Source organism: Oncorhynchus keta, chromosome 34 (assembly GCF_023373465.1).
Source record: "Oncorhynchus keta strain PuntledgeMale-10-30-2019 chromosome 34, Oket_V2, whole genome shotgun sequence".
In the NCBI taxonomy this organism is placed as follows: domain Eukaryota; kingdom Metazoa; phylum Chordata; class Actinopteri; order Salmoniformes; family Salmonidae; genus Oncorhynchus; species Oncorhynchus keta.
Window position 1 is genome coordinate 47,756,972 of NC_068454.1, and position 23,558 is coordinate 47,780,529.

Sequence of the window (23,558 nt, forward strand, 5' to 3'; positions counted from 1 at the left end):
TTTGGAACAGCACACACTTGTCATGAATTTACTGTGGTGAATCAAATCAAATGTAAGAAGGGCTATATAAATACATCAGCTGATATCTCAAAGTGCTGTACAGAAACCCAGCCTAAAACCCCAAACAGCAAGCAATGCAGGTGTAGAAGCACGGTGGCTAGGAAAAACTCCCTTGAAAGGCCAAAACCTAGATCTCCGCCACGGCACAACCCAAGGGGGGGTGCCAACCCAGACAGGAAGATCACGTCAGTGACTCAACCCACTCAAGTGACGCACCCCTCCTAGGGACGGCATGAAAGAGCACCAGTAAAGCCAGTGACTCAGCCCCTGTGATAGGGTTAGAGGCAGAGAATCCCAGTGGAAAGAGGGAAACCGGCCAGGCAGAGACAGCAAGGGCAGTTCGTTGCTCCAGAGCTTTTCCGTTCACCTTCACACTCCTGGGCCAGACTACACTCAATCATATGACCCACTGAAGAGAAGTTCAGTAAAGACTTCAAGGTTGAGACCGGGTCTGCGTTTCCCACATGGGTAGGCAGACTATTCCATAAAAATGGAGCTCTATAGGAGAAAGCCCTGCCTCCAGCTGTTTGCTTAGAAATTCTAAAGACAATTAGGAGGCCTGCGTCTTGTGACTGTAGCATACGGCAGGACCACATCGGAAAGATAAGGTCCATACAGTTGACAGTGCCTCAGAGGTAAAACCAAGCCCTGAGGTCGAAGATATTTTTCGTAGATCTCCGAGACAGAATTGTGTCGAGGCACAGATCTAGAGAAGTGTACCAAAAAGTGTGTGCAGCTTTGAAGGTCCCCAGGAACACAGTGGCCTCCATCATTCTTCCTAGAGCTAGGCAACCGGTCAAACTGAGCAATCAGGGGAGAAGGGCCTTTGTCAGGGTAGTGACCAAGAACTAGATGGTCACTCTGAAAGAGGTCCAGAGTTCCTCTGTGGAGAATGGGAGAACCTTCTAGAAGGACAACCATCTCTGCAGCTCTTCACCAATCAGGGCTTTATGGAGTGGCCAGACAGAAGCCACTCCTCAGTAAAAGGCACATGACAGCCCGCTTGGAGCTCACCAAGAGTGCTGAAGGACCCTGACCATGGGAAACAAGATTTTCTGGTCTGATGAAACCCTTTGGCCTGGGTGCCAAGCGTCACGTCTGGAGGAAACCTGGCACCATCCCTACGGTGAAGCACGGTGGTGGGAGCATCATGCTGTGGGGAAGTTTTTCAGTGGCAGGGACTGGGAGACTAGTCAAGTACAGAGAGATCCTTGAGAATACATAACTGTTCAGGCCTGTACCCCCCACCCATTGCCCGGAGGGCTTCTATTGATGTGAGATCTCAAGGGGGCTCAGAAAAGGCCGGATGTCCATGGTCACTCGCTTTCCTCCAGCCATCATCATTGGTAGTTTCATGGTGAAGCACATCTTGTTTCTGCTGCTTTCGTACTGCATGTATGATCAAATTACATAAAAAAGGGTGACTCGGAGCTAATGAAACATGTTTTTTTTAACTGATCAACACCCTAAAAGACTCTGAAAAGCATCCAATTATCTCCGATCCCGTGCCGTCGCTGGGTCGCGGCTGCTAAAGTTTCAGCAGGCGTATAGCACTTCATATCTGGCCTAAAGACTGCCACTCTGTAGGTGCAACCTTTATCGACAACTTCAATACTTTTTGGAAACAAAAGGTTCTCTACAGGGATGATGGAGTCCACCCAAACCATCTAGGAGCCTGGTCCCTTTATACATATTTCAAGGCTGCGTTAATATATTACCTCAGAGACAGACCAAGCCCCACTCAGGTAATACCTACAATCCCCTGGAAGCGTTATCATCGTACTGTTGTCTATATTGCCAGGGGTGTTGTCAGTTGTAACCTTTTACCCATTCATTTGAACTCCTCTTAGATCTGCTATTGTTATCTCAAAAGAGGAGCCCACTGTGGTCTGCTCACCTAGTGCTTTTAGTTAAAATGTGAATTCCATAAACTTCAATACCTCCTCAGTTTATAGCATTCCATCATTGTTTGCTCTGAGAGTTCTTCATATTGACATTGGCTGCGGCCTCAGGCCCTATGGCGCTAACCTTGGAAAATAAATGTCAATTTATTCTCCTTCCTCTTACTAATAAGGCTAGACCAAATGGTGCAGTTGTATGTAATCTTATAACCCTACCAACTATATCAACCATCAGACAGGGCCTGCAACCAACTATAGTACGTAGCTTGTTTGAGTTGAAGGTTCCCATGTGACTTTAAAAATCGCAAAGGCCTTGGGTTGAACAGCTGAACATTAGGAGCTTACTTCCTAAACTAAATTTGCATCAAGATCTGGGCTATGAAGAAGAATCCGGATATTCTGGTATTGACAAACGTAGATCTCTGGGGACATTCTGGACTCCGATATTAGTATTCAGTGTTATGTGTTCAGAGTTGACAGACAGGGTGGTGGAGTGGCCATTTTTATAATAAATTCTCTCTTTACCGAAATCCATTTCCCTTGCCAACCTATTTTTGCCTCTATTTTTAAGTCATTGTCTGGGGGAAAATGTATCCATAACTGTTATAGGGGTCTACCGTCATCCCTTGGCTAACCTTTGTGTACTCGGGGAGTTAACTAACTTCTGATTTAGTAAAAGAAGAAATTATACTGGTTGACCTAAATTATGATTGGGAAATGCAGGATTCAGACATTCTAAAAAGCATGTGTAATGATCTAAACCTAACCCAGCTGGGAACTAAACCTTCACAGTCCAATCCTTCAAAGTCAACTCTGATTTGATCTTATTTTAATGAATACACCAGAGGAATCCATTTCTACTGGTGTCTTCAACCAAGACATTAGTGACCATTGCCCAGTTGTTTATGTTACAGATGTGAGAATACAAAAATCTACATCTAAGCCACATGTCATCACAAAGAGGAACTTCAAAAACTATAAGAAGCAAAAGAAATTCCACTACCTAAGAAGAGTAAAGCCCACTTTATTGGCTTGTTTGACTAGTGTGGTATCCCGGGAGGTCTACCCCATGCCCATTCTCCTCGGTAGATATTGCCCTCTCTTCCATGCACTGTAGAGTACAGGGGTTCGGCACCCTGGTGCTGATGGCCCCAAGTAGATCCCCAATTATGAGGACCTGGGGAGGCGTGTGGTTGAGGTAGGAAGAAGAGGATGGGCCCTATGACATTGTCGAGCGGGTAGGCGACGTCAATTTTAAGGTCCGCCAACCAGAGTGGAGAAAACCCCTCCAGCTTCACCATGTGAACCTACTGAAGAAGTGGAACACACGAGAGGCGCTGTGGACCCGGACACAGCAGTTTTCATGGGGTAAGACCTCAGCCCGACCCAACGACAAGCACTCAGAGAGTTGGGCCAGTGGAATACGGTTGCGTTTTCCGAGGTGCCGGGGCACACGGTTCTCGTGGAACATCATATCCACATACGTCCGTACCAAAACAGCCGTACCTGATACCAGAAGCCTGGAAAACAGCGGTCCAGCGGGAAGTGACGACAATGCTAGATATGGGGATTCTGGAGGAGTCCCGCCGTGAGTGGTCTCGCCCTATAGTGCTGGTACCAAAACCGGACAGAACCGTCTGCTTCTGCAATGAATTCCGGGGCCGGAAAGAGGTCAGTAAATTTGGCTCATGCCCCGGGTGGACGAACTGGTCGACCGCTTGGGGAAGGCAAGATACATCAGCACCCAGGACCTGACGAATGGGTACTGGCAGATGCCGCTTCTCCACATATGTACATGTAGGTCGAGTTATTAAAGTGGCTATGCATAGATAATAACAGAGTAACAGTGGCATGAAAGAGGGGGAGGAAATGCAAATAGTCTGGGTAGCCATTTAATTAGATGTTCAGGAGTCTTATGGCATTGGGGTACTAGCTGTTTAGAAGCCTCAGGAATCACTTGACATGTGGTAGCAGAGAGAACAGTCTATGACCAGGGTGGCTGGAATATTTTCAAATTTTTAGGGCCTTCCTCTGACACCGCCTGGTATAGAGGTTCTGGATGCAGGAAGCTTGGCCCCAGTGATGTAGTGTGCCGTACACACTACTGTACACACTGTAGCGCCTTGTGGTTGAAGGCAGAGTAGTTGCCATTCCAGGCAGTGATGCTCTCTGGTGCAGCTGAAGAACCTTTTGAGGTCCAGAACAGACTATGGGAGGAGCACAGTACTACAGAAAGCCATGACTACATGAAACTGTATGCCACATTAAGTAACTGATGTAAGCAGAAAAACTGGACTTAATGGAAGTGTGGACTGTGAAGCAACACCAGCATAGGCACAGACACATTCATACACAAGGTAACATACACAATATACACATACGCACTATATTTTGGGCTCCCGAGTGGCACTGCAGTCTATGGCACTGTATCTCAGTGCTAGAGGTGTTACTACAGACACCCTGGTTCGAATCCAGGCTGTATCACAACCGGCTGTGATTGGGAGGCCCATAGGGCGGGGCACGATTGGCCCAGCGTCGTCCAGATTTGGCCTTTGTAGGCTGTGTCATTGTAAATAATAATTTGATGTTTGACTTGCCTATTTAAATAAAGGTAAAAAAAATACATGGATTTTGTACTGTAGATATGTGGTGGAGTAGGGGCCTGAGGGCACGATGTTTTTATATTTTATAACTGCCTTAATTTTGCTGCAGCTAATGGGGATCCATAATAAATACAAAACTAGATGTTGGAACATTGCTGCGTGGACTCACTTGATTCAGCCACAAAAACATTAGCGTCGTCGGGCACTGATATTTGGCAAATAGGCTGGCTAGCAGTCGGCGTTTTCTAATTCATCCCAAATGTGTTTGATGGGGTTGAGGTCAGTGCTTTGGCCAGTCAAGTTCTAACACAGATCTCAATAAACCATTTTGTGGACCTCACTTTGTGCAAGGGGTATTGTCATGCTGAAACAGGAAAGGGTCTTCCCCAAACTGTTACCACATAGTTGAAAGCACAGAATCGTCTAGAATGTCATTACAGTATATGCTGTACCATTTAAGTTTCCCTTCAAATAAGGGGCCTAGCCCGAACCATGAAAAACGGACCCTGACCATTATTCCTCCTCCACCAAACTTTACAGTTGCCACTTCATTTGGGAAGGTAGCATTCTCCTGGCCTCCGCCAAACCCAGATTCATTCGTCAAACTGCCAGATAGTTACGCATGAAGCATCACTTCAAAGAACACTCTGTGGTTGAGCCGTTGTTGCTCCTAGACGTTTCCACTTCACAGTAACATGCATACATTTGAAGGACTGGCTTATTGGAAAGGTGGCTTCCTATGACGGTGCCACGTTGAATGTCACTGAGCTCTTCATTAAGGCCATTTGACTGCCAGTGTTTGTCTGGAGATTGCACGGATGTGTGCTCGATTTTATACACCAGTCAGCAACAGTTGTGGCGGAAATATCCAAATCCACAAATTTGAAGGGGTGTCCACATACTTTTGTGTATATGTGTTTAATTTAAATAAAAAAAATGTTTTAACTTTTGATCCCAAAATATGCTGGGGTTCAGGCGTGCAGGCAATTCGCTTTGGCTGGGCAGTCTGGCTAAAATTTGATATGTAGGTTGTCTTAACAAAGATTATTTTGTTGGTCTATTGGTTAAAGGTGCAACACAACATTGATTATTGAATTACCTTTAGTTTGGTCTTATTAATCACTTAAACATAATAACCTCTTACCTAGCTTTATGACTGGGCATTTTTTGCTTGCTTTCTGATGTTCTAAATAGATGGCTGGAAGGGCTTTCGGTCAAATTAGATGATGTAGAAACGTAGGAAATTAGCTTTAAATGCCCCCCAAAATTATTGGGGGGGTCCCCCAAACAGCCCGACAGGTTATGTCCCCCCCCACTTCTAAATCAAAAGTTGTACCCCTTATTATGAACATTTTCCACAGGGAGAAAGCCTGTTAGATCCTGTACTGTGGGCACACAAGCAGGCACCTTGGTGGAGTAAAGTCTGAATCTCTGTTTCACTTAAAGGAGGCGTGTGTGCGCACTCCCACTGCTTACTTTGGGTCGCTCTCTAATCATGCTGGTACAAAGAGCTATGTGTTGAGCAGTGATGTGTTTAGGTAGTGGTTGCCAACTCTTCTCTCTCGCTGTGTGTGTGTGGGTGGGTCGATTTGGACTTAAACCGGACACCTCGCTCCTGGGATCAAGAGATCACTCTCTGGTCATGTTTTGGGACTGATTTTGTGGTAGAAGCCTTCATATAGATGGGCTGTCCCCGACTAACAAAAATCTTGTTAGACACTTTAAAAAAATATTTTCTACCTGCCTAGTGGTTCCCAGTGTTGCCAATTTAGTGACTTTGTCGCTATATTTAGCGAGTATACAGACCCCTGTAGCGACACATTTTCAAAAAAGACTTTTTCTGGTGTTTTTGGAGACTTTTTTTTTTAGAGACTCCGTGAACTCTTCTTAAAACTTCTTGACGCTACACATCCCTGTCGCGGGATCATTTTCATCAGCAACCGCTGAATAGCATAGTGCAACAGTCAAATGATATTACTAAAAAATATTAATATTCATGAAATCACAAGGACAATATTGCTAAACCCAGTTTAGCCTTTTGTTAATCCACTTGTCGTCTCAGATTTTGAAATAATGCTTTACAGCAAAAGCTATCCAAGCGTTTAAGTTTATCGATAGCCTAGCATAGCATTATGTACACTTAGCATCAGGAAGCTTGGTCATGTAAGGAAGTGCTATTTCTTATGCAAATGACAAGCTTACTGCTATTACATTGCTATAACTGAGACAACGTATTTTCATAGTGAAACATGTTAGGTCCCATACAGGATAGCTTTCACACAGCACACACACATACACACACTAACTGCCGAGGACACACAGATAAGACACACACACACATTGGCAGGAAGGGACAGCCTTGAATTGCAGACAAACCAGCGCACACACCAAATCTCCTTCTTTAGCTGAACATTGTGTGACCAAGAACAGGCACGGCGGGATTCTAGGATGACGGACAGCCCAGCTGAGCCAATGCAAGAAGACTACCCCCCAGCCTGCGCCAATCCGAAGACCCGATCTTCTAGAATCAACCTACTTTCTGTTCTGTATATAATGCGTGTGCAAACTGTTACCGGTCTCTTTGTCTGCTGGTTCCTCAAGGGCTAACGGAAGGGCCGTAATTACGCTGTACCAGATATCTTTACTCTGAATAAACTGTCGCTTGTCGTACAATTTTACCACTTTGTCTGAATCGATCCTTGACCGGCTCACCCTTCTACATATCCCATTATCAACAGTCACGAAACTCAAAAGCCAACAAATTTAACCATTTACCTTTGATCTTCGGATGTTTTCACTCACGAGACTCCCAGTTACACAACAAATGTTCCTTTTTGTTCCATAAAGATTATTTTTATAGCCAAAATACCTCCGTTTGTTTGTCACGTTATGTTCAGAAATCCACAGGAAAGAGCGGTCACCACAACGCAGACGGAAATTCCAAATAGTCTTCATAATGTCCACAGAAACATGTCAAATGTTTTTTTATAATCATCTCAGGTAGTTTTTAAAATATATATATTTGATAATATACCAACCGAGTGTGTAGGTTTTTCAATTACAGCAGGAGGAACAATGGCAGTTTCTCTGTAGCGCAAAAACTCACTCTGAGAGCCCCCACCTATCCACTTATGCAATGTGTTCTTTCACACTAACTTTTCAAAATAAAAGCCTGAAACTATGTCTAAAGACCGTTGACACCTTAGCGAAGCCAGGGAAAAGGAATCTGGTTGATATCCCTTTAAATGGAGGATAGGCATGCATAGGAACAGAAGGGTTTCAAAATAAGAGGCACTTCCTGATTGGATTTTCCTCATCTAGCATCTGCTCCTGAGAAATAGGCCGTTTAATTTGGGAATGTTATTTTTCCAAACATAAAAATAGTGCCCCCTAGCTTCAAGAGGTTAATGAGCAGCGTGTGCTGCTGTGGGCCCCACCCCCATCCCAAAGCACTCACAGGCGGCCCAGTCCTCGCGCTGCAGTCAGAGCAGGAGATGTTCACCCCTCCGCGTCCAGACTGCAAGCTGGCTGATGGGCGGGATGTAAATGTAAAAAAGTAAACAAAACAAAAATTATAAACTAAGTAGCTCCGCCAGAGTGTCTCTTTTGGGTCACTTTTGCCGGTCCCAAGCTCGGGTAAAGGAGGGTTGGAATTGTGACATGAAAAAAACAAGAATCGACAGAAGAAAGTTAATTTGTAGTTCTAAACATATTTAGGGTGTTTTTTACTTTCTCTCCCATGACATTATTTCTCTCCTACAGCGTCCATCACAATTACATGGTCAATTATGCAAAATAGGCGATGACGTCATTTTGCAACTTCTAGTGGCTTTTAGGACAGCCAATGGCTACTTTCATTACTGAGGAGTTGGCAGCACTGGTGGTTCCTGTTCCAATTTCTACCGATCTGCCTGACAGTTATGGTTTTCATATGCACTTTTTTGTGAAAGTTTTTCATTTAATTTATAACGTCTTCATATCTCAAATTCATTTTCATGTGGTTCATCAAAATCCTATTTAATGAAAATGATAAACCTAAAAAGTAACTTTTCTTGCCATTGCCAACTATGTAAAATAGCCTACATAAAGACAAAAAAAACATTGTAGCCTGCATGTGACAACTGTCACCCCATTTCAAGACTACCTTGTTTAGCTAAGATTCTTGAATCCTGGTTTAATGTACAACTTTTGTTCCTTTTTATTTGGTAATTGTATTTTTAATATAAACCAATCAGGGTTTAGGCCTGGGCATAGTACTACCATTTAACCACAATAATTATTGATCTTGTCAATGCCTTGGATGCTAAAAAGAGCTGTGCTGCCTTGTTCATGTATCTGTCAAAGGCTTTCGATATGGTTGATCATTCTGCTTTGCTGAAGAAGTTATCAATAATAGGCCTAGGATAAACAGCCTGTTTATGGTTTCAGAATTATCTTAGTGACAGATCGAAAGGCTATCTTGACAGATGGGGTTAAAACTGGATTTCTTTAGATTCAAAAGGTGTACCTCAGGGTTGGATTTTAGGTCCGTTACTGTTCATCTTGTATATTAATGACATAGGAAATACTGTTAACCATATTAACATTCATCTCTATGCAGATGACACAGTTTTGTATTCCTGTGCCATCTCAGAGCAACAGGCCATTTGTGAACTTCAGCATGACTTTGATTCAATTCAGAAATCACTTACAGATCTTAAATTAGTGTTAAATACAAGTAAAATCAAGCTCATGCTGTTCTCTAGGTAACAAAATGTTGACCCTGATTACATGCAAATATGCACTACATATGGAGCCCAAATAGAGCTTGTTTCCCAATATAAGTACCTGGGTTTCTGGATTGATGACAAGTTGTCCTTTGTAACGCATATAGAAAACCTGACTAAGAAGCTAAAATCCAAGAGTTTTTTATTTATTTTTTAGATTGTAATAAATCATGCCTTCGTATTGAAAATAGGAGAAAGACTGTTCAAACAACGCTTCTCCCTTGTAATGGATTTTGGTGATATTGTTTACATGCATGTAGCAACCTCGGTTTTAAAACCATTGGATGCAGTCTACCATTCTGCAATACGTTTTATCACAGGACAATTTTAGGACTCATTGTAGTCTGTATAAAAAAAAGTGGGATGGGCCTCTTTGTCAAGCATAACTTGTTTATTAGTCTAGGCATCTTCAATGGATTAGTTCACTGAGATGATGGGCACAAATATATTTATCTATACAGTACCAGTTAAAAGTTTGGACACCTACTCATTCCAGGGTTTTTCTCTATTTTTTAAAGGTTCTACATTGTTGAATAATCGTGAAGAGGTCAAAACTATAACACATGGAATCAAGTAGTAATCAAATCGTTAAACAAATCAAAATGTATTTTATATTTGAGATTCTTCAAAGTGGCCAACCTTTGCCTTGATGACAGCTTTGCACACTCTTGGTGCAGCACTCCACCAATCAAGCCTTAATGGTAGAGTGGCCAGACGGAAGCCACCTCTCTAAAAGTTGCATGACAGCCCACTTGGAGTTTGCAAAAAAGTTCCATAAGGTACTCTCAGACCATGAGAAACAAGATTCTCTGGTCTGATGAAACCAAGATTGAACGCTTTGGCCTGAATGCTAAGCGTCACGTCTGGAGGATACCTGGCACCATCCCTATGGTGAACCATGGTGGTGGCAGCATCATGCTGTGGGGATGTTTTTCAGCGGCAGAGACTGGGAGACTAGTCAGGATCGAGGGAAAGATGAATGGAGCAAAGTACAGAGATCCTTGATGAAAACCTGCTCAGGACCTTAGACTGGAGCGAAGGGTCACCTTCCAACAGGACAATGACAATAAGCACACAGCCAAGACAACCCGGGAGTGGCTGTGGGACAAGTCTCAATGTCCTTGAGTGTCATAGCCAAAGCCTGGACTTGAACCGACCCTCCCCATCCAACCTGACCGAGCTTGAGAGGATCTGCAGAGAAGAATTGGAGAAACTCAGAAGCACTGCATCACAGTGCTAGCTGTGCCACTAGAGATTCTGGGTTTGAGTCCATGCTCTGTTGCAGCCAGCCATGAGAGGGAGACATATGGGGCGGCACACAATTGGCCCAGCGTTTTCAGGGTTAGGTGAGGTTTCGGCCGTCAGGGATGTCCTTGTCCCATTGCACACTAGCGACTCCTGTGGCTGGCCAGGCGCCATGCACGCTGACACGGTCGCCAGGTGTACAGTGTTTCCTCCGACACATTGGTGCGGCTGGCTTCCGGGTTAAGTGGGTATTGTCAAGAAGCAGTGCAGCTTGGTTGGGTTGTGTTTTGGATTACTTATTTTCCACCATAATTTGAAAATAAATTCATTAAACATCCTACAATGTGATTTTCAGGAATTCTTTTTCTCATTTTGTCTGTCATAGTTGAAGTGTACCTATGATTAAAATTACAGGCCTCTCTCATCTTTTTAAGTGGGAGAACTAGCACAATTGGTGGCTGACTAAATACTTTTTTGCCCCACTGTATGCATTTGTCTGCTGTATTTTCTTTGGGGAGTTTGTCTTACACAGTCGAGTGCATTTTAAAGTTGAACACCCACTACAGATGCATGTGCTTGTTTACTACAGATACATGCTTTTTTGAGCATCTTTATTAATTCTCTCACTTTAGTCTCCCTTGATCTATACACTAAGTCTTGGAGTTCTCGTTTCTGGACCACACAAGCTTCTAAATTGCATTCTGCTAAGGCACATTGGTGAGCAGGGTGGGATCTTCTTGATATGGGGCCTGTGTGCACAAATGCTTTTGGAGAAAAGGGGGAATACTGAAGCATGTGTTTAACAGTTCTAGTCTCCATCAGAGGCACAGGTTTTTGGCAGAGATGGTAAAGCTCTCATTTCTAGACTGCAACATTGTAAGATTATTCCCACTATCTCTTGATATCCAGTGAGTGTCAAAAGTTTTGGGACAGAGACATTTTGGTTTTGGCTCTGTATCACAGCACTTTGGATTTGAAATGGTACAATGACTGAGGTTAAAGTGCATCCTGTCAGTTTTAATTTAAAGGTATTTTCATCCATATCTAAGTTTTATTTATTTTTTTTTTTTTTTTTGTACAAAGTCTCCCCAAAAGTATTGGGACAAATTCACTTATGTGTATTAAAGTAGTCTTTTAATTTATTATTTGGTCCCATATTCCTAGCACACAATAATTACATCAAGCTTTTGGATGTAAGTTGTTGGATGCATTTTCTGTTTGTCTCAGATTATTTTGTACCCAATAGAAATGAATGGTAACAATTTTATTGTGTAATTTTGGTGTCACTTTTATTGTAAATAAGAATATCATATTTTTGTAAACACATTAATGTGGATGCTACCATGATTGCGTATATTCCTGAATGAATCTTGAATAATGATGAGAGAGGAAGTTAGACACACAACATTACAGCGATCGGGGGGGTTAGCATTATGGAGGGTGGTTATGCTTTCTCACTCATTTTTATTCTGTAATCTCTGTAATCATAATCATATCCACATTAATGTAGAAGTGTTTAGATACATATTTAGATGGGTGGAGTTTTTGTTCTCACATTGCAAGCAAAGCATTTTAGCGTCTGCTGTTTTGACAGCGGAGAGAGAAAAAAAGTTTTAAAGCAAGTTTGCTGCAATTGTACACATTTGCCATGGGTCGGAGAGAAGATTTTGCAGATTTACAGCTCGTTTCCTGCAATTGTACACATTTTGCCATAGGGTGGTGAGCATGTTGTCAGTTTTTTTAATATAATACCAGAGTGAGCGTGACTAACAATCAATGCCTCCCCCCGGTCTGTAATTCGACCATGACTACTACAAGTTCAGATAGGCAAGCAGCCAGCTAACTTAACAATAAATAAATAAAATGGCTGACATGGGCTAATTGAGTGATTGACATAACAAAATAAAAACTGCTGATGCACAAACAAATTTCCAAATTGCACCTTGTGTATTGTACTATTCTAACTATTAACAATAAGTTGAGACAGCCCAGACGGGAAGGGCCAGAGTCGCTGACTGAGCGAGCGGAGCACTGTTGGGGGAAACCCAAACATGCCATTGGGAGCCTGGGCGGAGTGAAAGAACCCCTGTGTTCTTCCCAAATTCCAACAGCCACCTTTAAAAAGAAAAAGGAAACGTTATTACAGCTGCAACTTCGCATCCAGCCTCTTCGCCTCTCCTATCCACCGTGCTGCAGCACCACTCCAACCCCTGTGATAATTTGAGGTTGTCCACTTTGACCACTCTTTGTCAAACTTGTCAATTGTTCTGTACAGCAGAGCAGAGGGTTTGGTTTGATTTCGAATGATTCCGTGGGTTAGAAGAGAAGAGAGACTAACGTCTCCAGATGGGATGTCAGCGCTAAGAAATTGCTAAAATTGTCAGGTTAAGCTCGTTTCTGGTGCACACCCAGAAATTGTGTGTATGTGCTGACTAACGGCAAATAAACTATTTCTATAGTCGCACACTCCATATATAAACTCCCAGTCATTTATTGGGCAAAACACCAATGTTTCGGCATCACTGTGCCTTCTTCAGGGTGGAAGTTTATAGGTTAAGTTCGTTTAACATCCGCACTCAAACTTCTCTCCCCTGCTCAAGCCTGTCTTTATTAGTCCACCCCACTGTGTGTGTGTGTGTGTGTGTGTGTGTGTGTGTGTGTGTGTGTGTGTGTGTGTTCCAAATGAGCAACAGCTGCAGAAGTTCGCCATATAACGTTTGGACGGATGGTTGCTATCAGACGTCACGTTGAGAATAAATAACTCATTAAATTAAACTTTTTCTTTTTTTTGGATAGATGGTTTTCCAGGGTAAACATCTTGAGTTACCCTTCTGTACCTATGGACAAAAGGAACACCTATGTGAGAATGCTGTTCATTGACTACAGCTTAGCGTTCAACACCATAGTGCCCACGAAGCTCATCACTAAGCTAAGGACCCTGGGACTAAACCCTCTACAACTGGATCCTGGACTTCCTGTCGGGCCGCCCCCAGGTGGTAAGAGTAGGTAACAACACGTCTGCCACGCTGATCCTTAACACCAGGGCCCCTCAGGGGTGTGTACTTAGTCCCCTCCTGTATCCCTGTTCACCCACGACTGCATGGTCAAACACCATCATTAAGTTTGCTGATGACACAACAGTGGTAGGCCTGATCACCGACAATGATGAGACGGCCTATAGGGAGGAGGTCAGAGAACTGGTAGTGTGGTGCCAGGACAACAACCTCTCCCTCAATGTGAGCAAGACAAAGGAGCTGATCATGGACTACAGGAAAAGGCGGGCCAAACAGGACCCAATTAACATCGGCAGGGCTGTAGTGGAGCGGGTCGAGAGTTTCAAGTTCCTTTGTCCACATCACCAATGAACTATCATGGTCCAAACATACCAAGACAGTTGTGAAGAGGGCACGACAAAACCTAATCCCCCTCAGGAGACTGAAAAGATTTGGCATGGGTCCCCAGATCCTCATAAAGTTATACAGCTGCACCATCGAGAGCATCCTGACCGGTTGCATCACCGCCTGGTATGGCAACTGCTCGGCATCTGACCGTAAGGCGCTACAGAGGGTAATGCGAACGGCCCAGTACATAACCAAGCTCCCTGCCATCCAGGATCTATACAATAGGTGGTGTCAGAGGAAAGCCCATAAAAGTGTCTGACTCCAGTCACCCAAGTTATAGACAGTTTTCTCTGCTACCACACGGCAAGCGGTACCGGAGTGCAAAGTCTAGGACCAAAAGGCTCCTCAACAGCTTCTAACCCCAAGCCATAAGGCTTCTGAACAATTTCATATAATCGCCACCGGACAATTTACATGGAATCCCCCCTCTCTTTTGTACTGCTACTCGTTGTTTATTATCTAAGCATAGTCACTTCACCCCCACCAACATGTACAAATTACTTCAATTAACCTCTACCCCCACACACTGACTCGGTACCGGTGCCCCCTGTATATAGCCTCGTTATTCTTATTGTGTTACTTTTTATTATTACTTTTTATTTTAGTCTACTTGGTAAATATTTTCTTAACTCTTCTTGAACTGCGCTGTTGGATAAGGGCTTGTAAGTAAACATTTCACTGTGAAGTCTACACTTGTTGTATTTGGCGCATGTGACAAATAAAGTTTGATTTGTGTGAAGCAGGGAGGCCTGGGACACCATATGTTAAATTCTATTACTGGGCTGCCCGTTTAAGGGAAGTTAGAGAATGAGTTGCTTACTGTGGAGTAAAAATAGAAAAAGACATATATTTCTTGAGCATTATTCTATATTTTCTGCTGATTCACAAGGCACCTTATTCACTTAAAGATGCGGTAAGTCATGTCATAAGTTAGCAGATTCTTTACATACCAACAACAGCTGCAAATTCCAATAAAACTACATCACATTTTAAAGTTCACTTTCTTTGATTTGTCTAGTGCTGAGTGATTAAGTGCTTGAGGTATTAAAAAAGGATTAAATGTTTTACGTGAAATGCATTATGTGGGAGGTTCCTAGCCATGGACCCAAAATATTGATGATTTATTCTCCGAGCCACTTGGAGCACCTTGCAATAAGGCAAAAGTTATACCTATCATGCTGGAAAAAGCATTGTTCCTTACCAAACTGTTCCTGGATGTTTGGGAGAAGTTGCTATTGGAGGATGTGTTGGTACCATTCTTTATTCATGGCTGTGTTCTTAGGGAAAATTGAGTGAGCCACTCCCTTGGCTGAGAAGCAACCCCACACACGAATGGTTTCGGGATGCTTTACTGTTGGCATGACAATGGACTGATGGTAGCGCTCACCTTGTCTTCTCCGGACAAGCTTTTTCCAGATGCCCCAAACATTCGGAAAGGGGATTCATCAGAGAAAATGACTTTATCCCAGTCGTCAGCAGTCCAATCCCTGTACCTTTTGCAGAATATCAGTCTGTCCCTGATGTTTTTCCTGGAGAGAAGTGGCTTTTTTGCTGCCCTTCTTGACACCAGGCCATCCTCAAAGTCTTCGCCTCACTGTGCGTGCAGATGCACCTGCCTGTTGCCATTCCTGAGCAAGTTCTGTACTGGTGGTGCCCCGATCCCGCAGCTAAATCAACTTTAGGAGACGGTCTTGGAGCTTGCTGGACTTTCTTGTGCGCCATGAACCCTTCTTCACAACAATTAAACCGCTCTCCTTGAAGTTCTTGATGATCCGATAAATGGTTGATTTAGGTGCAATCTTACTGGCAGCAATATCCTTGCCTGTGAAACCCCTTTTGTGCAAAGGAATGATGACCGCATTTCATTGCAGGTAACCATGTTTGACAGAGGAAGAACAATGATTCCATGCACCACCCTCCTTTTGAAGCTTCCAGTCTGTTGTTCGAAACTCAATCAGCATGACAGAGGGATCTCCAGCCTTGTCCTCAACTCTCGCAGTTGTGTTAACGAGAGAATCACTGACATGTCAGTTGGTCCTTTTGTGGCAGGGCTGAAATGCAGTGGAAATGTTTTGGGGGGATTAAGTTCAATTGCATGGCAAAGAAGGATTTTGCATTTAATTGCAATTCCATCTGATCACTCTTCATAACATTCTGGAGCATACGCAAATTGCCATCATACAAACTGACGCAGCAGACTTTGAAAATTAATATTTGTGTCATTCTCAACTTTTGTCCACAACTGTGTAGTGTGTAACAGGATTTTCTCTCCCCCGTCTGTGCCTGTAGGAGCCCCCCTAAAGGTGTGTCCTCAGGGCTACTCATGCTGTACCCTGGAGATGGAGGAAAAGCTGAGCCAGCAGAGCCACTCAGACCTGAAGGCCCCCGTCTCCCAGCTCAACTCCAACCTACAGAGCACCTTCAAACAGAGGCACAGCCAATTTGATCGTAAGGGAGAGATCGAAACACATGCCCACACACACACCTACCTTCCTACTGTATCAGTCCATTTATGTCCCACCTGCCTGTGCACTGGCTGCATGCAGCAAAGACACCAAGTCTACCTGTCTGTTGGCAATTCCATCCTTGTGTGTGTATAAATATCCTCATCGGGTTTCCACTGCCTGCCCTATTGTGGGTGACATGGGAACATGTGACAATGCTGAGTCACTGACGAATGGAAACGGGACAATTTTGTATTTATTATGGATACAAGGTAGCAGCTAATCTTCCTGGGGTCCAGCAAAATTAAGGTAGTTATACAATTTTAAAAACATTACAGTACATTCACAGATTTCACAACAGTGTGCCCTCAGGCCCCTACTCAGTCTCTTCCACATATCTACAGTACAGAATCCATGTTTACTTTTGTGTGTAAGACTCCCGAGTGGCACAGCGATCTAAGACACTCAGTGCTAGAGGTGTCATTACAGGCCCTGGTTTGATTCCAGACTGTATCACAAGGGGTTAGGGTTTGGCCGGGGTAGGCCGTCATTGTAAATAAAAATGTGTTCTAGTTAAATGAAGGTTAAATGAAAAAATATATATATATATATAATTTTTTTTTTTTTATTTTATTTTTTTTTTTTTTTTTTTTGCAACAATGTCTATGTCTATTTCTGGAAGAGCAGTGATTGAGGATCAGGCCCTTCTCTTTGGAATGCATTAACAGAGTAAAATAAGACTATATTGGGAGGTCAAAGCTGACTATATATATATATATACTCATACTCATGTGACTAACAGAAATTGAATAATGTGTCCCTGAACAAAGGGGGGATCAAAAGTAACAGTCAGTATCTGGTGTGATCACCAGCTGCATTAAGTACTGCAGTGCATCTCCTCCTCATGGACTGCACCAGATTTGCCTGTTTTGTTTTGTTGAGATGTTACCCCACTCTTCCACCAAGGCACCTGCAAGTTCCCTGACATTTCTGGGGGGAATGGCCCTAGCCATCACCCTCCGATCCAGCAGGTCCCAGACGTGTTCAATGGGATTGAGATCTGGGCTCTTCGCTGGCCATGGCAGAACAGGAAATCAGGAAATCATGCACAGAATGAGCAGTATGGCTGGTGCTATTGTCATGCTGGAGTGTCATGTCAGGATGAGCCTGCAGGAAGGGTACCACATGAGGGAGGAGGATGTCTTCCCTGTAACGCACAGCGTTGAGATTGCCTGCAATGACAACACGCTCAGTCCCTCCAGCTCCAAATCGATTCCGCTCCAGAGTACAGGCCTCGGTGTAACGCTCATTCCTTCGACGATAAACGCGAATCCGACCATCACCCCTGGTGAGACAAAACCGCAACTCGTCAATGAAGAGCAGTGTTTGCCTGTCCTGTCTGGTCCAGTGATGGTGGGTTTGTGCCCATAGGCAACGTTGTTGCCGGTGATGTCTGGTGAGGACCTGCCTTACAACAGGCCTACAAGCCCTCAGTCCAGCCTCTCTCAGCCTATTGCGGACAGTCTGTGCACTGATGGAGGGATTGTGCGTTCCTGGTGTGTCTCGAAGTTGTTGTTGCCACCCTGTACTTGTCCCTCAGGTGTGATGTTCGGGTGTACCGATCCTGTACAGGTGTTACACATGGTCTTCCACTGTGAGGGACGATCAGCTGTCTGTCCTGTCTCCCTGTAGTGCTGCCTTAGGCGACTCACAGTACAGACATTGCAATTTATTGCCTTGGCCACATCTGCAGTCTTCATGCCTCCTTGCAGCATGCCCAAGGCACGTTCACACAGATGAGCAGGGACCCTGGGCATCTTTCTTTTGGTGTTTTTCAGTCAGTAGAAAGGCCTCTTAGTGTCCTAAGTTTTCATAACTGTGGCCTTAATTGCCTACTGTCTGTAAGCTTTTAGTGTCTTAAAGAACTTTCTACAGGTGTATGTTCATTAATTGTTTATGGTTCATAGAACAAGCATGGGAAACAATGTTTAACCTCTCTGGGATATGTGGGACGCGTCCCACCTGGCCATAAGCCAGAGAAAATGCAGAGCGCCAAATTCAAATAAATTACTATAAAAATCTAACTTTCATTAAATCACACATGCAAGATAGCAAATTAAAGCTACACTTGTTGTGAATCCATCAAACATGTCAGATTTCAAAAATGCTTTTCGGTGAAAGCAAACGATGCTATTATTTGAGGATAGCACCTCCGTAATAAAAAAGAGAAACCCTGTTTCAACCCTGCAGGCGCGACACAAAACGCAGAAATAAAAATATTATTCATGCCTTACCTTTGACGAGCTTCTTTTGTTGGCACTCCAATATGTCCCATAAACATCACATATTGTCCTTTTTGTTCGATTAATTCCGTCGATATGTATCCAAAATGTCCATTTATTTGGCACGTTTGATCCAGAAAAGCACCGGTTCCAACTTGCTCAATGTCACTACAAAATATCTCAAAAGTTACCTGTAATCTTTGCCAAAATATTTCAAACTACTTTTGTAATACAACTTTAGGTATTTTTTTACATAAATAATCGATCAAATTTAAGACGGGATGATCTGTTCAATACAGGAAGAAAACAAACTGAAGCTAGCTTTCTGGTTACGCGCCTCTATCTAACAGTACACTTCAAGTGACCCTCGTTCAAGATGGCTGTACTTCAATACACAAAGGAATAACCTCAACCAATTTCTAAAGACTGTTGACATCCAGCGTAAGCGATAGGAACTGCAAGAAGGTCCCTTAGAAATCTGGATTCCCAATGAAAACCCATTGAAAAGAGTGACCTAATAAAATCTGAATGGTTAGTCCTCTGGGTTTCACCTGATAAATAAGTTATGTTACACTCACAGACATGATTCAAACAGTGTTTTCTATCCACATCTACTAATAATATGCATATCTTATCTTCTGGGGATGAGTAGCAGGCAGTTGAATTTGGGCATGCATTTCATCCGGACGTGAAAATACTGCCCCGTCACCAAGAAGTTAAACCCTTTACAAGGAAGATCTTTTAAGTTACTTGCATTTTTACGAATTATCTTTCAAAGACAGGGTCCCGAAAAAGGGAAGTTTATTTTTTTGCTGAGTTTATGTATGTGTATTTGTATGCATTCATGTTTAGATAGATATATCTATCACAGAAATATACATTTATATATATATATATATACAGTGCCTTAGACCACTGTGTCCATGTGTTAACTCTTTAACTGTACTAGAATGCTTAAAAGGCTGCAAAACTGTTAAATATTGGTTATCGGTTGTTTTTTTTGGCAAGGTAAAATATCGGATATCGGTATTGGCCAAAAATGTCATATCAGTAGTTCACACCCTCTTAGGCTTTAGCCCCACACATCTTGTTTCGCTCTCGGAGTGCAGACTTGCTCTGGCCAATGATTTGTTTACCTCTTGATAACATAAAAACAGCCTAACCAGCTCTGCTGTGGCAACAATTTCATTACGCTGTTTTGCAGATGTTTACTGACACCAGGCATATTCAACCGGTGTTGAACACACATTATGTAACGTTAGCTAATGAGCCAGCTAGCTAGCGTTAGCTAGTTAACCTTTCTGGCGCAGGCATTCCGCTAGCGACCCACCTCGACAATGTCCGAGTGCCAAATTCAAAATAAAATAAATGAAATTTTAAACATTCATGGTAATACAAGTGTCATACATTATTCTTTAGCTTAGAATCTTGGTAATCTAACCGCATCGTCAGATTTCAAAAAGGCTTTCGGGCGAAAGCACAACATTCGATTATCTGAGGTCAGCGCCCCACAACAGCATATTATCCAAACAAGCACAGGCGTTACAAAATCCCATATAGTAACAAAATAAGTAACTTTACCTTTGAAGATCTTCCTCTGATCACAATCGTCCCAGGAACAATGGAACAATGTCGTTTTTGTTCGATAAATTCCTTATTTATATCCCAAATAGTCCGTTTAGTAGACGTCATTGAGTTAAGTAATCCACCCGTTCAGCATACAGACAGAGGAGTTCCACAAGTTACCAGTAAAATGTGTCCATTTTCAATAGGAAAGGAAAATAACGCAGCTCGCTCCCTCGGTCATGCGCGCAATGAAACTCCCTGAGGATAAACAACTATTCCTCATTGGATTTTCAGAATATAAAGACTGACATCTAGTGGAAGCCATAGGAACTGCAATTTGGGAGGCGGAAGTCTTTGTTTTTAATAGCTTAACCTTTGAATTGGCTGGCAGGTCAACAGAAAAAAAGCTTTACTTTTTGCCTGCCAAATCACTTATGTTATACTCACAGACATGTTTTCTATCCAATACTACCATGCATATGCATATCCTAACTTCTGGGCCTGAGTAGTAGGTAGTTTACTTTGGGCACCTCAGTCATCCAAACTTCCGAATACTGCCCCCTATCCCTAACAAGTTTTAAACAACAATGAACGAAGTGCCAACAATGCCTAACATTAGGCTCTAACTAGAAAAGCAAACATCTCTGGGAAATGAATAATAATGAATAATAGCTAATGAATAATAGCTAATGTTAGCTAGCTAACACTGAAACTTTTTGGTTAACCGCACACTTAAGCGTAAGCCATAGCTAGCTAGGTAGGCAAACAATGAACCTAGTTTGGTAAAAGAAGTAAGTTCACACACGTCACATAACGTTAGCTAACGAGCCAGCCAGCTAATGTTAGCCAGTTAAACAACAATGAACAGTTCCTAGCACTGGTGTTTTTGGCACTGTTCATTGTTGTTTAACTGGCTAACATTAGCTGGCTGGCTCGTTAGCTAACGTTATGTGACGTGTGTGAACTTACTTTGTTTACCAAACTAGGTTCATTGTTTGCCTACCTAGCTAGCTATGTCTTACGCTTAAGTGTGCGGTTAGCTAGCTAGTTAATGTTAGCTGGCTGGCTCCCTAGCTGACGTTATTATTTGTATCCTAGAGCCGTTTGCTTTTCTATTTAGAGCCTAATGTTAGCTAGCTAACATTGAACCTGGTTGGTTAGCTCCCAGGACTGTGGCATTGTTGTCACTGTTCATTTGTTGTTTAACTAGATAACGTTAGCTGGCTGGCTCGTTGGCTAACGTTACGTGATGTGTGTACAACAACCGTTGAATATGGCTGTGTCATTAAACTTCTGCAAAAAAGCATAATGAAATTGTTGCCAGCAGAGCCGGTTAGACTGTTTTCATGTTATCCATAGGTAAACAAATCATCGGCCGGAGCCTCAAGTGTGCGCTCTGAACGCTCCGAAAGCGAAACGAGATGGGTGGGGCTAAAGCTTAAGATGGTGTGAACAAAAGAGCTCTTCACTAGATACCAAAACATTCAAATGCGTTTTTCTCACAAGTGAGTTTACAAGTTTATCAACATTCAAAGCAGAATTACTTCCCCCATTGTTCCTCAAATGCAGTGTATGATATACCATTTTGTAGCCTCTACTTTTATCCAATGTAAAATAGTATTGCTTTAGAAGACCAAATCCAGGTGGGGAGTCACATATGGCACTTTGAAATCTGCAATAAATTCATTTTGTACTTTATTTTAACACGTTTTTCCTATGCTGTTACAGTAAATATATCCAAATCAATGAAAGGGCATGCTAATTTAAAAGATGTCTTGTCATTATTAGCCTGGTTCTTTATGGAATGCAGGCACGTTATGGGACACTGGCCAGGTCATGACCCATTATAATTGTTTGTATATAGAAAATGGTGCGACCACAAAATGTGCCAGTTCCATGAACTGAAAAGGTTGGTGCCATGAACTGAAAAGGTTGGTGCCATGAACTGAAAAAGGTTGGTGCCATGAACTGAAAAAGGTTGGTGCCATGAACTGTGGTCCTTCTGTAGCACAGTTGGTAGAGCATGGCGCTTGTAATGCCAGGGTAGTGGGTTCGATTCCCGGGACCACCCATACGTAGAATGTATGCACACATGACTGTAAGTCGCTTTGGATAAAAGCGTCTGCTAAATGGCATATATTATTATTATTATAACTGAAAAAGTTTGGTGCCATGAACTGAAAAATGTTGGTGCCATGAACTGAAAAAGGTTGGTGCCATGAACTGAAAAAGGTTGGTGTAGAACCCTGCTCTCCCTTTTGTCATTTGTTATGACTCATTGCTAGCACTCTTTCTCCTCCCTTCATTTGTTGTATTGCTGCCCTTTCGCTCTCGTATGTTCTTTATCTGGGTGTGCAGGTTGGCTTGTCTCTCAGAAGGGTTAGATGTGGGATACCTTTACAAAAGCCATGCTGTGCTATCCTCCACCTGAGCCATTAGACCACTCTCTCACTGGATAGTGACCAGCTCCGGTTGCTCTCTCCCATTATTTCCCCAATTCTCACATTGAGACGACCAGAAGCAGCTATTTCCTATGTACAGATCTGCCAAAGGAAAGGTCTGAGGCTCATTGTATTTACAGTGGCTGAAGGTAATAATGATGTGACAGTGGCTAATGGCTCATCTGTTCCTGGGCACGTTAAATACACACACAGCCTTATGTGTATGCATAGACACACATACACATACTAACAAAATTGGGATCGTTAATAAAAACATAAATGGAAAAATAACAATTAAACAAATAGCTGACGCAACAATGCTGTAACCGGAGCTCTCTCTCGCTCTCTCCCTCCCGCTCGCTCTCTCCCTCCCTCCTTGCTCGCTCTCTCACCCCTCCCACTCTCACGCTCCCTCTCTTATTCCCCTCCCTTTCTCTTTCTCGCTCCCTCACCCTCTCCCTAACTGGCTCTCTCGCTCTTCCCCCTCCCTCCCCGCTCCCTCCCCACTCCTTCTCTTGATATCTCTTCCCCTCCCTCTCTCCCACGCTCACTCTTTATCCCACGCTCCCTCTCCCCCTCTCTTTTCTCTCCCCATGCAAAGACTAATTGGCACAAATAGGGTGCAATTACTGCCTGGGCTGGGACATGGATTAGTGGGGTGGAAGGGAAGGGAAGGGAAGGGAAGGTGTGATGTCCAGTTGTCTTTATAGGATAAAGGGGATTGGTCAGCTCCTCTGTTGAGGTGATGAATTGGGCCCAACATCAGTGTTTCATACTTCAGGGACAGCAGGAGGAACATATGGAAATAGCAACAAAGCAAGTCACTGAGGAATAAGAAAGCCTAACTTC

General features: G+C 43.1%; 1 protein-coding gene across 4 annotated transcripts in view; it reads left to right on the plus strand.

Moving 5' to 3' along the window:
* Positions 1 to 23,558, plus strand: part of LOC118367213 (glypican-4-like) — a 91,192-nt gene that overhangs the window by 38,546 nt on the left and 29,088 nt on the right. For 3 of the 4 annotated variants that reach the window (XM_035750384.2, XM_035750382.2, XM_035750383.2), the window contains one exon: positions 16,266 to 16,424. The exons of the other annotated variant lie outside the window; for it this stretch is intronic. In XM_035750384.2, coding sequence (XP_035606277.1) covers positions 16,266 to 16,424 — 159 coding nt within the window. The remainder of the gene's footprint in view (positions 1 to 16,265; positions 16,425 to 23,558) is intronic. 4 annotated transcript variants of the gene reach the window in all.